Raw genomic sequence first — 12,321 nt, 5'->3', positions numbered from 1 at the left:
TCTTCTTGCATGGCGTTCCAAATATTTGGTTTCAGATGTTGTAAATAAATCAGTGTCGGACTAGGAGGGGGAGGGGAAGGACAGTTGTTTGATATTCTTTAACACTCTAGACAGTGAAGAATATTTAAACAAGAGTTGTGTAACACAGTTGTGTGTACACGTGTGTCTAGTTTGTGTTTGTGTGTGTGTGTGTGTGTGTGTGTGTGTGTGTGTGTGTGTGTGTGTGTGTGTGTGTGTGTTCTCGCCTTGTTTGTGTGTGTGTGTGTTCTCGCCTTGTTTGTGAGTGTGTGTATTCTCGCCTTGTTTGTGTGTGTGTGTTCTTGCCTTGTTTGTTTGTGTGTGTGTGTGTGTGTGTGTGTGTGTGTGTGTGTGTGTGTGTGTGTGTGTGTGTGTGTGTGTGTGTGTGTGTGTGTGTGTGTGTGTGTGTGTGTGTGCGTGTGTATGCGCGCGCGCGTGTGCGTGCTTGTGAGTGCGTGCACGCGCACAAGAACAGGAAACCCAGGGAAGACAATATGAGAGGCTAGTATAGAGTCCCCGGTGTGTGTCACCTGTAGCCAGAAACTGTCAGTGTTAGTAGGCTTTTTCCTTATTATTTTTCCTTTCACCTCACTGGGTTTGTCTTTAAAATTTCCTTAACACAATCGTTATTTATATAATCATCTTATATACACGAGTACAAAGTTAACAGTCTTTAATATATGCAACGGAGGCTACAAAAGGCTTCAAATTCATTGTGCACCACCAAGTTAGCATAAATTTCTTACTTTTAAAAATGGGGCATGCATACGCTCCATGGGAATAATGGTGCATGGCACCTCAAGAGAATGCCATCCAGAATTATCTACAGGAGCGAAAGGGCTACGTTTAATAGGATACTGAGGTTGGCTGAGAATGGAGCGCCTCAAGACTGGGGGTCGACTAGGTTTGGGCAAAATCTCAGCTACAGATAAATAAAAGTTATATGACAACAAAAAACTCAATCCATTGAGGTATGTCAAGAACTGAGAACCCTCTGGCATTATAAGAGGTCAAAGAGAGATTGTGTAAAGAGCCACATTCTCTCTGTTCATCATTAGCTGTGATGTGGGCATCAAGAGCCCTCAATGTCATTGTATAACACATTTTATAAACACGCATTTCCAGGTTTGTTACATTGGGCAGCTGATGAAACTGTACTCAAAGGCGAGTGACAGCAAAACAAAGATAAAGTAGAGGACGAACATCGTGGTGCCAAGGCCCTTATTCATCTTCCATTTCGAACAGGCGATGGAGATGATCACGAACATGAGCATGCAGAAAAGCATCAAGATGGAGCAGCCCATTCCGCCTGCAGAGAGAGGAAAATAAATGAAATATAAATTATAAAAATATCTAATAAGTTAAATATTTCTAGCAGAGATAAAACAAATAATTTTAATTTGTGCCCCTCGAGAAAGGAAGATGGCAGTCAGTAAGACCTAATGGGACTCAGTAAGACCCAATGGATGTCAGTAGGACCCAATGACAGTCAGTATGACCCAATGGATGTCAGTAGGACCCAATGACAGTCAGCACAACCCAATGAGTCAGTAGGACCCTATAACGGTCTGTTATACCACATGCTTCTCTAAAGGACGCCTGTCAGTATGATCCTATACTTCTCTGAGGGACGCCTGTCAGTAGGACCTTATGCTTCTCTGAGGGACGCCTGTCATTAGGACCCTAAACTTCTCTGTAGGACGCAATTGGAATTCTGCTGTTGTTGCAAGCCTTACCTGAGTTGACGAGAATTGGTTCGATACTTGTCGGATTCTCCACTTTGTTAATGAAGTTTTTAACCACCTGGACGATGGCGAAGAGCAGCCAGGGAATGGGCAACCTGCAAGACCAGTTGAAAATTAGGCGGGAACGATGATGACGGGTCATGTTGCTCGTTCTCGTTTTCCCAGTCTCTTTTTCCCTGTCACGCACTTTCTTTGTTAACTAATTCAGTGTGGACATGGTGGTATATGATCCCAAACACACACACACACACACACAACACACACACACACACACACACACACACACACACACACACACACACACACACACACACACACACACACACACACACACACACACAAACACACAAACACACTCACAAACACACAGACACACACACATACACAGACACACACACACACACAAACACACACACAGACACAGACAGACACACTCACACACACACACACACACAATATATAATATAGAACACATTGTGCCTACATTTAAAAAAAAAGTTTCGTTGACAAGTTTTGTTGTATAATTATTGGAAAAAGCCATTAGAGTAAAGTGTTGTCAACATTTAGAGCGATATTTGTTAACCCCAGAGTCGCGACCCAAAATTGGGTGGCGACTGTTATTATTATAACTACTACTACTACTATTTCCGTTGTTATTTCATAACTAGTATTAAGTAGTTGTTTGTGGATTCTTTTCATACATAGAAAGTATCGCTAAAAGGCAGTATGAGGACGAATACCTTAATCCTGCTTTCGTTGGCCCGGTGGCCTGGTGGCTAAAGCTCCCGCTTCACGCACGGAGGGCCCGGGTTTGATTCCCGGCGGGTGGAAATATTTCGACACGTTTCCTTACACCTGTTGTCCTGTTCACCTAGCAGCAAATAGGTACCTGGGTGTTAGTCGACTGGTGTGGGTCGCTTCCTGGGGGACAAGATTAAGGACCCCAATGGAAATAAGTTAGACAGTCCTCGATGACGCACTGACTTTCTTGGGTTATCCTGGGTGGCTAACCCTCCGGGGTTAAAAATCCGAACGAAATCTCTCTCTCTCAAAATGGGGTACTAAGCCACTTGTGAATAGAGAGCGGAGTTTCTCTGTAAGGAAAGAGCAAGAACTGAAAGGGCAGAGACTGGATGCTGCTACCAACACAGTTGTTTACTCTGTGTAGCAAGTAACGCTCGCTTTATACCTCGTAGCTTGGAGAATTGCAAGAGTAAAGAAGCCAGATACCACTAGTGAGGACCTGGTATAGCCAGCAGCCCTTGAGATGGTGCGGACAGTTGGCAGAAGTGAAGCTGCAAAGAAAATCGAACCGTTACCCTTGTCAAATGACACAATTAGTCAGCGATTTAAGAACATATCGCGTGATATAAAAAGATCAGGTGATTTCAGCTATAAAAGTGTGTGTTTAGTCTCCAGATGGATGAGTCTACAAATGTTATCGATGATGCCCAACTCATGGCTTACGTACGGTAAGCCATTACACACCACCACAAAAGGAGAAGATATTTTCAAGATTTTGGACTCATTCTTCAAGGAAGAAGAGCTTCAGTGCTATCAGTGTCTCAGTGTCTGTTGTGATGGTGCACCAGCTAAGTTAGGGGCACATCAGGGTTTCACTGCTAGAGTGAAAGGTGCAAATCCTCGCGCGCTGATTGTTTACTGTCTCCTTTACCGTGAAAATCTTGCTTCTCAAAGGTGGTAATTATGTTCGTATAATTACCGACAATATGTTACGGCTTGACAAAGCTCCTGGAGAGTGAAACGTTGCCACAATAAAATGTCACATTAGTTGCACTTGTGATCTTTTACCTAAGATTCTCAGAAGTTGTCACGTGAGTTGTAGAATATGATACAGAAGGTCATTCAAGTCGTTCTTTTCATTAAACCTCAGGCTCTTGACTCCAGCATCCTCACTCAAATGTTTTCTGATTTTGGTTCGTAACTTGTGCATTTGTTGTATCACTCTGAGGTTAGGTGGCTGTCAGGAGGAAAGATGCTCTAACGATTGCTTCAAATGCGGAACCAGACAGATATTTCTGGTTGAAAAGAATCATCCACTGGCCCCAAAATTCTCAGATTCAAATTGGATGATGCAAATGGCATATCTTGCCGATATTTTTGCTGAGATTAATGCCTTGAATATTTGAATGCAAGGTCACGATTAGACATTGGTTAAGCTGCCAGAGAATCTAACATCATTCAAGGGAAAATTGATGTTGCTAAAGAGTAAAACTGAGGCTGGAATGACTGCATCACCTCCATGCTTGACTGAGATTCTGGAGGGCCAAACATTTTTACTCATCCAGGTGGTAATGTATCATCGTGGAACATTTCCAAGCTGGTCGCAGAGTTTGATAACTATTTTCCCGAGAATGTGATGGAATAAACCTGTATAAGAAACCCGTGGCCTGGTGGCTCAAGCTCTCGCTTCACACGGTGAGTGTCTGGGTTCGATTCCCAGTTGTCTATGTTCACCCATCAGCAAAATGGATACCTGGGTGTTAGTCGACTGGTGTGGGTCGCATCCTGAAAATGCTTTGCATAACAAGCGGCTTTCTGTACAGTAGTATGTCACTGATGTCAGTTAGGCCTTGTACATGTACTTGTAGTAAATATATTATTATTATTATTATTATTATTATTATTATTATTATTATTATTATTATTATTATTATTATTATTGAATCTGAAGACCTACCTGACAATCTTTCGAACATCAGTAAACTTCAGGAGCACCTCATCGAGATTCAGAATGACGAAACACTTCATTACGAATTCCGTAGACAAAAGCAATCTCTAACTTCATTCTGGATCAAAGTATGCAAAGAAACACAGATTCTTGGAGGCGAAACTCTGAAAGTTCTCCTTCCCTTTGTTAAAAACTTTCCTGTGCGCGGCAGGACTGTCGGCATTCACGGTCAGAAAGATAACGTACATAAACTGTCAACAACCAGAGCATGACATAAGATGCAGACTGTCATCTAAATCACTCCGATTTGAGGAGCTGGTTAAAAAACACGCAGTTCCAGGGATTCAGTTAATTACAGACACGTCTCCGACGATACCCCAATCCACCTATTGAATAGCTTATGTATTTCTTACGGATATTCATTACGAGTTCTGTTTATTAGTCACGTTAATTAAATATTTTCATTTACCCTTTGTTTTTGTCACTTTTTTAGGTCAAATATATTTTTTTTACCCTTACGTTGCAAATTAAGGTTATGAATATATGGACCATCACGAGGATTTTAAAGAGGATTTTGGTTCGTTGCCAAAAATGAAATATTGAAAACCACTGACTTGAAAATCATAACATACTAACTCGAAAATATTCTGGTTTTTCTGTCTGCACATTCATATATATTAAATTTGTTAAGTTATTATAACAAGAGTTACAAAAACTGTTCAGGATACAAAGGGATGGGCAGACTGTATTTGGGTAGACTTTAAAAAAAAGATTTTGAATGTGTCCCATGAAAGACTAATTTGGTAACTGCAAATTATATATATTATAGAAGGAATGAAAGGTAAATTATTGCAGTGAGCTGTAAGAAGAAAAATGTCTGCATGGGGAGACGTCACAAGTGGGGTACCACATGGAACTGTACTTGCCCCAAGTACAGTTCCTTGAAAAAATACAAAATATATGGATATGCTTACAGATGCAAAAATCTTATGTAAAATTAATAATAAAAATAACTAAATCCTTACAAGTGAATCTGAATACACTGAGCTCATGGAGTGACAGAACATTGATAAAATTTAATGTAAACAAATGCCATGTAATATAAATAGAAGAAAGTTAACTCAGGCCACATGAGGAATATAAACTGTGACAAAATACTGAAAGCAGCAGATAAAGAAAGGGATCTAGGAGTTATTATTAACAAAATTTATCGCACGAAGTTCATATAAATGAAACTGTGAAAAACTCAAATGCAACACTGATAAAACTGGAATAAGCATCGGTTGTGTGGTGCCCACACACCTAGAAAGATGCATAGATAAGTTAGACAATGTTCAAAAAGGTGCAGAATGGCTGCCAGAGTTGAGCAACTTGGACTATAATGGGAAGCTGGAAACATTAAAGGTGTCCATGTTGGCTGCCAGGAGGAAAATAGGAGACGCGATAACCAACATATAAGGTCTTGAATTGACTTGAAAGAGTAGATATAGAAGGTTTCTTAGTAACCGCAGCACGGATAACAAATAGAAGAAAAAGTGGAGTGGAAAGAATACTAACAATTTCTTCTCAGATAGAGTGGCTGACAGGAAGAATGTATTGAAGGAGTTAGTGATGTGATCATTTTAAAGCTAAGACACCACGAACACAGCTCTGCTCTCGGAACTACAAATAGATAATTACACACACACACAGAGCAGCTGTGAATCGACCCCTGCGACCACAGATATGCGAGTACACACACATACACACACACACACACACACATACACCTACACACACACACACACACCTACACACACAGCACCTGTCTGGAACCCAGACCTGGTCAAGCACGTCAAGAAGTTAGAGAAAGTACAAAGGTTTGCAACAAGGCTAGTCCCAGAGCTCAAGGGAATGTCGTACGAGGAAAGGTTAAGGGAAATCGGACTGACGACACTGGAGGACAGAAGGGTCAGGGGAGACATGATAACGACATACAAGATACTGCGGGGAATAGACAAGGTGGGCAGAGATAGGATGTTCCAGAGAGGGGACAAAGGGACAAGGGGTCACAACTGGAAGCTGAAGACTCAGATGAGTCACAGGGACGTTAGGAAGTATTTCTTCAGTCATAGAGTTGTCAGCAAGTGGAATAGCCTAGCAAGTGAAGTAGTGGAGGCAGGAACCATACATAGTTTTAAGAAGAGGTATGACAAAGCTCAGGAGGTAGAGAGAGGATCCAGTAGCGATCAGTGAAGAGGCGGGGCCAGGAGCTGAGTCTCGACCCCTGCAACCACAATTAGGTGAGTACAATTAGGTGAGTACACACACACGCACACACATACACATACACCTACACACACACACACACACACACACACACACACACACACACACACACACACACACACACACACACACACACACACACACACACACACACACACACACACACACACACCCACATACACACACACACACACACACACACACATACACCTACACACACACACACATACACACACACAAACACACACACACACACACACACACATACACCTACACACACACATACACACACACACACACACACACACACACACACACACACACACACACACACACGCGCGCGCACACACATACACATACACCTACACACACACACACACACACACACACACGGTCCATACCGTGTACGCTGTTAACCTGAAATAAACATGAATTAATTAAACATAGACTGATTTCGTTAAGATGATTCTCAGATCAATTACCCATACGGGGCTCAGCTCTTTCTGCGATTAATAATATAATCGATTATGTCGCCAGATGGTATCTAAAGTCCATGAAACAGTATAGCAAAAGTTAAGGGGACCCTGACTTCTCAAGAGTTTTCTTTCCATATAAACAGAAGCAGCTACTAATGCTTCTCATTGTACAAATTTAAGGCTCTCATTTATAAGCTTTTTTTTTTTTTTAATTTTCCATAATCACTCTAGAGCATCATTAATTTCGGTTTTCATGTCTGTTCAGGAGCTGGTGGAAGGTTTCTCTTGATCCAAAGAATTGTAGTTACAGGATGTTCCAAAGACCATGAGGCCTGGCTTGAGGAAGACCTACCTATACAGGCCACGGCAGGGCATGGAGGATAAGACCTACTCGCAGGCTGAAGCAGGTTATGAAGGATAAGGCTTATCTACTGAGGCTCTGAAGCAGGATAAGAAGGGCGAGAAACCTACCTAGAGAGGCTGAGGTAGGGCGTATGGAAGACCTACCCACATGTGACGTCGAAGAGATTGCTGCCAACCGATGACGAGACAGCCATGTCACCGAAGCCTTTTCTGGCCACGATGACGGAGGTGATAAGGTCGGGGACGGACGTTCCTGCAGCCAGAATGGTCAGGCCCATCACCTGCAATATAGTTTCAGCATACTCACTCACAACACTCAGTATATAACAATCTTAATTAACACAACGAATTGCAAATCTAACAGCATTGCGTACCTGCGTTCGTAATAATTTTTTATCATAGAAGCAACTACATATGAGAGGTGGGGCTCGATACCTACCTCAGGTGGAATGTTGATCACCTCTCCGACCAGAGACGCCCACCACACCATCAGATAGGAGAAGGCTGCGATCCACACAATGCTTCCCATGAACGTGATGAAAAAGAACCGCTTTCCTGAGAAGGATTGTGTCGGTGTTAATAGTGCGCAACGATGCAAGGGGAAGCACAGGTCACGCCAAATACGCATTAGAAAGTTGAACAATACCTGGATATCCTTATTTTGAAGTTTTCCAACCAGTGGCTTCTTCAGTTCAATACAGAGCTTATTAACTGAGAGACAATAGACGATAAGGCAAGTCAGTCCCTCAGCCTTGAAGGTGTTGAAACTGGAGACAGGAGATGATATATCTTCAGAATAAAGATACCCAAGTGTTGTTCATGTGTCTAATTCATCAACTTAACATTAATAGTATAAAATACTGACATGATCACATTAATGGAAAAAATATATAATGCACTGACTTACAGAATGTAGCATTAAAGAGGTAGTGATTGCATTGCATTAGAGGCAATGATGTATATTCGTTGCAATTACTTTGCAAGAGATCATGGTTGTAGACAGTCGAGAAATGTAAAATAAGGTTATGGTACACACAAATCAATGGTGTTACAGTAGAGGCCATGGTATTAAAGAATTGGTTATATTACGTGAGGCGGAAAAGTTCACTAGTGTGCACACAAATATTGTGTCCGTGTGAGTATGAGGTGTGAATTATGCTGAAACTCTTATTTCAGAGGAATATAGACGCCAACGCCATCTACCTGCCTCTCCAACCTGCACTTTGGGGTGGTAGGTGTTTTGTGAAGCTAAAAATCTAAGTCGCTACCTGACTCTCTTACAATCTTTTTCTTGCAGCTGTTGCCTGTCTTGATAATGTGATACCTTAGTTTTTAACGTAAAGATGAACTTTATTTTCTCTCGTATATATTTATAGCCTTCATCTTATCGAGTGAGTGAACATCTTGTGAAGATAATAGCTGTGTGTTTCTAGTCCCCATCCTCAGTGTTCTGAGCGGGTCGGCAAAATCTCCAGAGACTGATTGAGCTGCTTTGACTTTTGCCTAAAATAAAAAAGTCAGTGAGCTCAAGTTACCTTCACTTTATACTTTATTACTGTGGAAGTCAACTCTGCGCATGTGAACATCTCCAAACTTCTGGTATCGATGCTTCTCTGTCTACTCATCAACTCCTTGTATCCGAGACCTCAGCTACCTGTACACTACATCGTGTTGACGTGCGCTTCTCGTTAGAGCTCAGACCTACATTACAATTGGGTATTCAAATCTCAGTCTTCATTCTGAGGTGACCAAATCACTATCTTCCATCTTCATTTGTGATCTTATTTACTTTTACACAAATTGTGGAGAAAATTTCTCTATCAAGGGGGCTTAGCCTATCTCTATGTTCCTGCCCTGGCAGTACAGGTGTGGGCTAAGGGGCGTCATGATCTTTCTTTTCTTTCCATCAGCAGAGATGAAACATGATCTTATGACTTGCAACGAAGCATCATTAATCTATATCAGGACAGCCATATATCTTACCATGTGGTCCTTAACTTGCAAGATTTAGACTCCTGCTAATGGACGTAGATCAAGAGCAGACAAAATGGATACATGATATTTGCAAATGCACAGCAGCTCTCCCCTCTTACAGGAGAACCTGCAACATAATGTATTCACGTATTTGAGGAAGCTTCTGTTTCCTAAGACTATTAAAAATTTGAAATAATATGCCTCTAACCTGATATTATAACTAGTGACATTAGACTCAATAACCTGCACCTTTGAGTCAAGGAATCCGCATTCTTTGATTCAATTAAGTCATCAGAGCTGGCATCTACACCCATAGACAATATATCAATAAAAATTCAACTGTAAATGTAGTTTCCTGGGGCTTTAACAGCCAAATTGCGACTGCAATTGTGACCAGATACTATGTAGTGAATGAATGAGTGTCACCAACTAGACCATGCCACAATGAAACGTAGAACACTCATGGTTGTATCCGTGTGTACTTTGTGAAACTCTGTGTACTTTGTGAAACTCAAAGGAAGAACTATTCTCCTTGTCACTTATTCATGCTTGAATGAATATTATGGAGAGCTGAAGCAAAAATACAAAGCTGAAATGCTAACCAATGTTATCTCTTCTAAGCGAGGTATCGCTAATGATTCTCCACACTGTGGACATTATCCAAGGATATAGTTTATAAGCTGAACTTGTGGACGAGTCATGGTCATCAGGTGAAGTTCAACGTGTCAAGTGACGAAAGGAGTGAAGACGTCCAATGTCATATCTTCAATCAAGCCATCACTACTGGCTTCACTGATGCAATAACATCAAGAGCTCCCGCTACAATGAGCCAGGTAAGTCACTATGTCTCTCAACACCAGCCTAACGACATCACTGCAGTGTCTAGGGTTAGGTGTTAGGGGTGTAGGATTAACCAACGAAGCCGTGACACGAGGGCAATTGCCCAAACCAAGGTAAGATTCGCCCACGCCTTTCCAGGTGACATACCTGAAATATTGAAGACTATACGTCTTTAGGGCGAGTGTTATAATCGAAGGAGACAGGAGGCTGCGGCTTCTGGGATCTTGAGCTGTCAACATAAAGATGAGTACCCAAGACCAACGGTGCTCATTTTATTGTATTCATTCTTGTACACACGACTAATACAAATAAATTTTACAAGTTAAGAGCTGCTATCCCACCTTAGCTCATTTCAAAAATCTATCTAGGGTATACTACCACCCCCCAGGATGTGACCCACACCAATTAGCTAACACCCAAGTACCTACTTACTGCTAGGGTGAGAAGCAGGTGTAAGGAACCATGCCCCATTACAATGGAGCATAGTAATTCAGAACCTGCCTACAATTATGGGCTGTTCCATACCTCTGGCTGGAGGAATCAATGCATTGTTTTGTTTATCTTAACATTGATTTATATTTAATTTGTTTTACTTTTTCATTATATGATTCAGTAGGTAATAATTCATGTTTACGTATTATATATCTGAGTAACCTTTGTGTTTAATTTTCCAAATGTTTATATATAAGTAATATGTTTTATTTTCTCTATCTTTTCATTAAAATGAAATCATGGTGGAACAGATAATATAAGAATACAAAATAGAAAATTAGAGGCTGGGTCATTGGTTTAAGCCGGTAAAAGACTTGGACTTGCCTCGCATGGGCCAGTAGGCCTGCTGCAGTGTTCCTTCTTTCTTATGTTCTTATGTTCTTATGTTTGTATAGCAAAGGTCTTGGTAGTACCATAGAGGTTATGGTATTAAAACAGATCATGATAGTGTTACAAAACGTCATGGTAGTATAACAAAGGTCATGGTAGCACTACAGAGATTATGGTATTTTAATAGAGATCACGGAGTTATAACATAGATCATATTGATCTATGTTCTACCACCTACGGTCATGGTAGAGCAAAGGTCATAATGGTAGAACAGAGATCATGAGGGTGCATAAGGGGTCAAGAGGGCATGTGGAAGGTCATGAGAGTGTACCAGTGATCATGAATAATCAGAGATCATGAGGGTGCATCTGAGGTCACGAGAGTACATCAGAGGTCATTAGTGCGTATCAGATGTCATGAGGGTGCATCAAAGGTCATGGAGGAGGCGAGGACTTGCCTCTGGAGGAGAAGAGTTACCTCTGGAGGAGACAAGGACTCACCTCTGGAAGGGGCGAGGACTTGCCTCTGGAGAAGGCGAGGACATACCTCTGGGAGTTCTGATGTCTGGCAGGGTCTGGAGGAGGCAGGGACTCACCTCTGGGGGTTCTGATGTCTGGCAGGATATGGAGGAGGCACGGACTCACTTCTGGGGGTTTTGATGTCTGGCAGGGTATGGAGGAGGCAGGGACTCACCTCTGGGGGTTCTGGTGTTTAGCAGGGTATGGAGGAGGCAGGGACTCACCTCTGGGGGTTCTGGTGTTTAGCAGGGTATGGAGGAGGCAGGGACTCACCTCTGGGGGTTATGGTGTCTGGGAGGGTCTGGAGAAAACAAAGGCTTACCTCTGGGGGTTCTGGTGTCCGGCAGGGTATGGAGGAAGCAGGGACTCACCTCTGGGGGTTCTGGTGTCTGGCAGGGTGATCCACAAAGGTATTATGAGAGGCGCCACGATGATGTAAGTGATTCGCTTCCTGCAGGTGTCAGGCCAAGTCAGGTCGATGGGTTTGGGCGGGTCGTCATCGTCGTCTGGATCAGCCTGGGAAAGAAAATGTCGCAACTCTCCGCATTAGTGGACGACAGGTCGCCGTCTTGTCGCCACTGATAGATCTCTTACGTGGCTCACTA

General features: G+C 42.2%; 1 protein-coding gene across 3 annotated transcripts in view; it reads right to left on the bottom strand.

The window, feature by feature from the left end:
* Window positions 1-208: 208 nt before the first annotated feature.
* LOC128698201 (sodium/potassium/calcium exchanger Nckx30C) overlaps window positions 209-12,321 on the bottom strand; it is an 86,334-nt gene continuing 74,221 nt past the window's right edge. For all 3 annotated transcript variants that reach the window (XM_053790338.2, XM_053790339.2, XM_070098657.1), the window contains 5 exons: window positions 12,088-12,232; window positions 8,002-8,117; window positions 7,707-7,843; window positions 1,755-1,858; window positions 209-1,327 (listed from right to left, as the gene is read on the bottom strand). In XM_053790338.2, the coding sequence (XP_053646313.2) occupies window positions 1,149-1,327; window positions 1,755-1,858; window positions 7,707-7,843; window positions 8,002-8,117; window positions 12,088-12,232 (681 nt within the window). In that variant the 3' untranslated portion in view covers window positions 209-1,148. The remainder of the gene's footprint in view (window positions 1,328-1,754; window positions 1,859-7,706; window positions 7,844-8,001; window positions 8,118-12,087; window positions 12,233-12,321) is intronic.

Source organism: Cherax quadricarinatus, chromosome 63, assembly GCF_038502225.1.
Source record: "Cherax quadricarinatus isolate ZL_2023a chromosome 63, ASM3850222v1, whole genome shotgun sequence".
In the NCBI taxonomy this organism is placed as follows: Eukaryota; Metazoa; Arthropoda; class Malacostraca; order Decapoda; family Parastacidae; genus Cherax; species Cherax quadricarinatus.
Note: the sequence above shows the minus strand (reverse complement) of the source record. Positions and strands in the feature narration are given on the sequence as shown.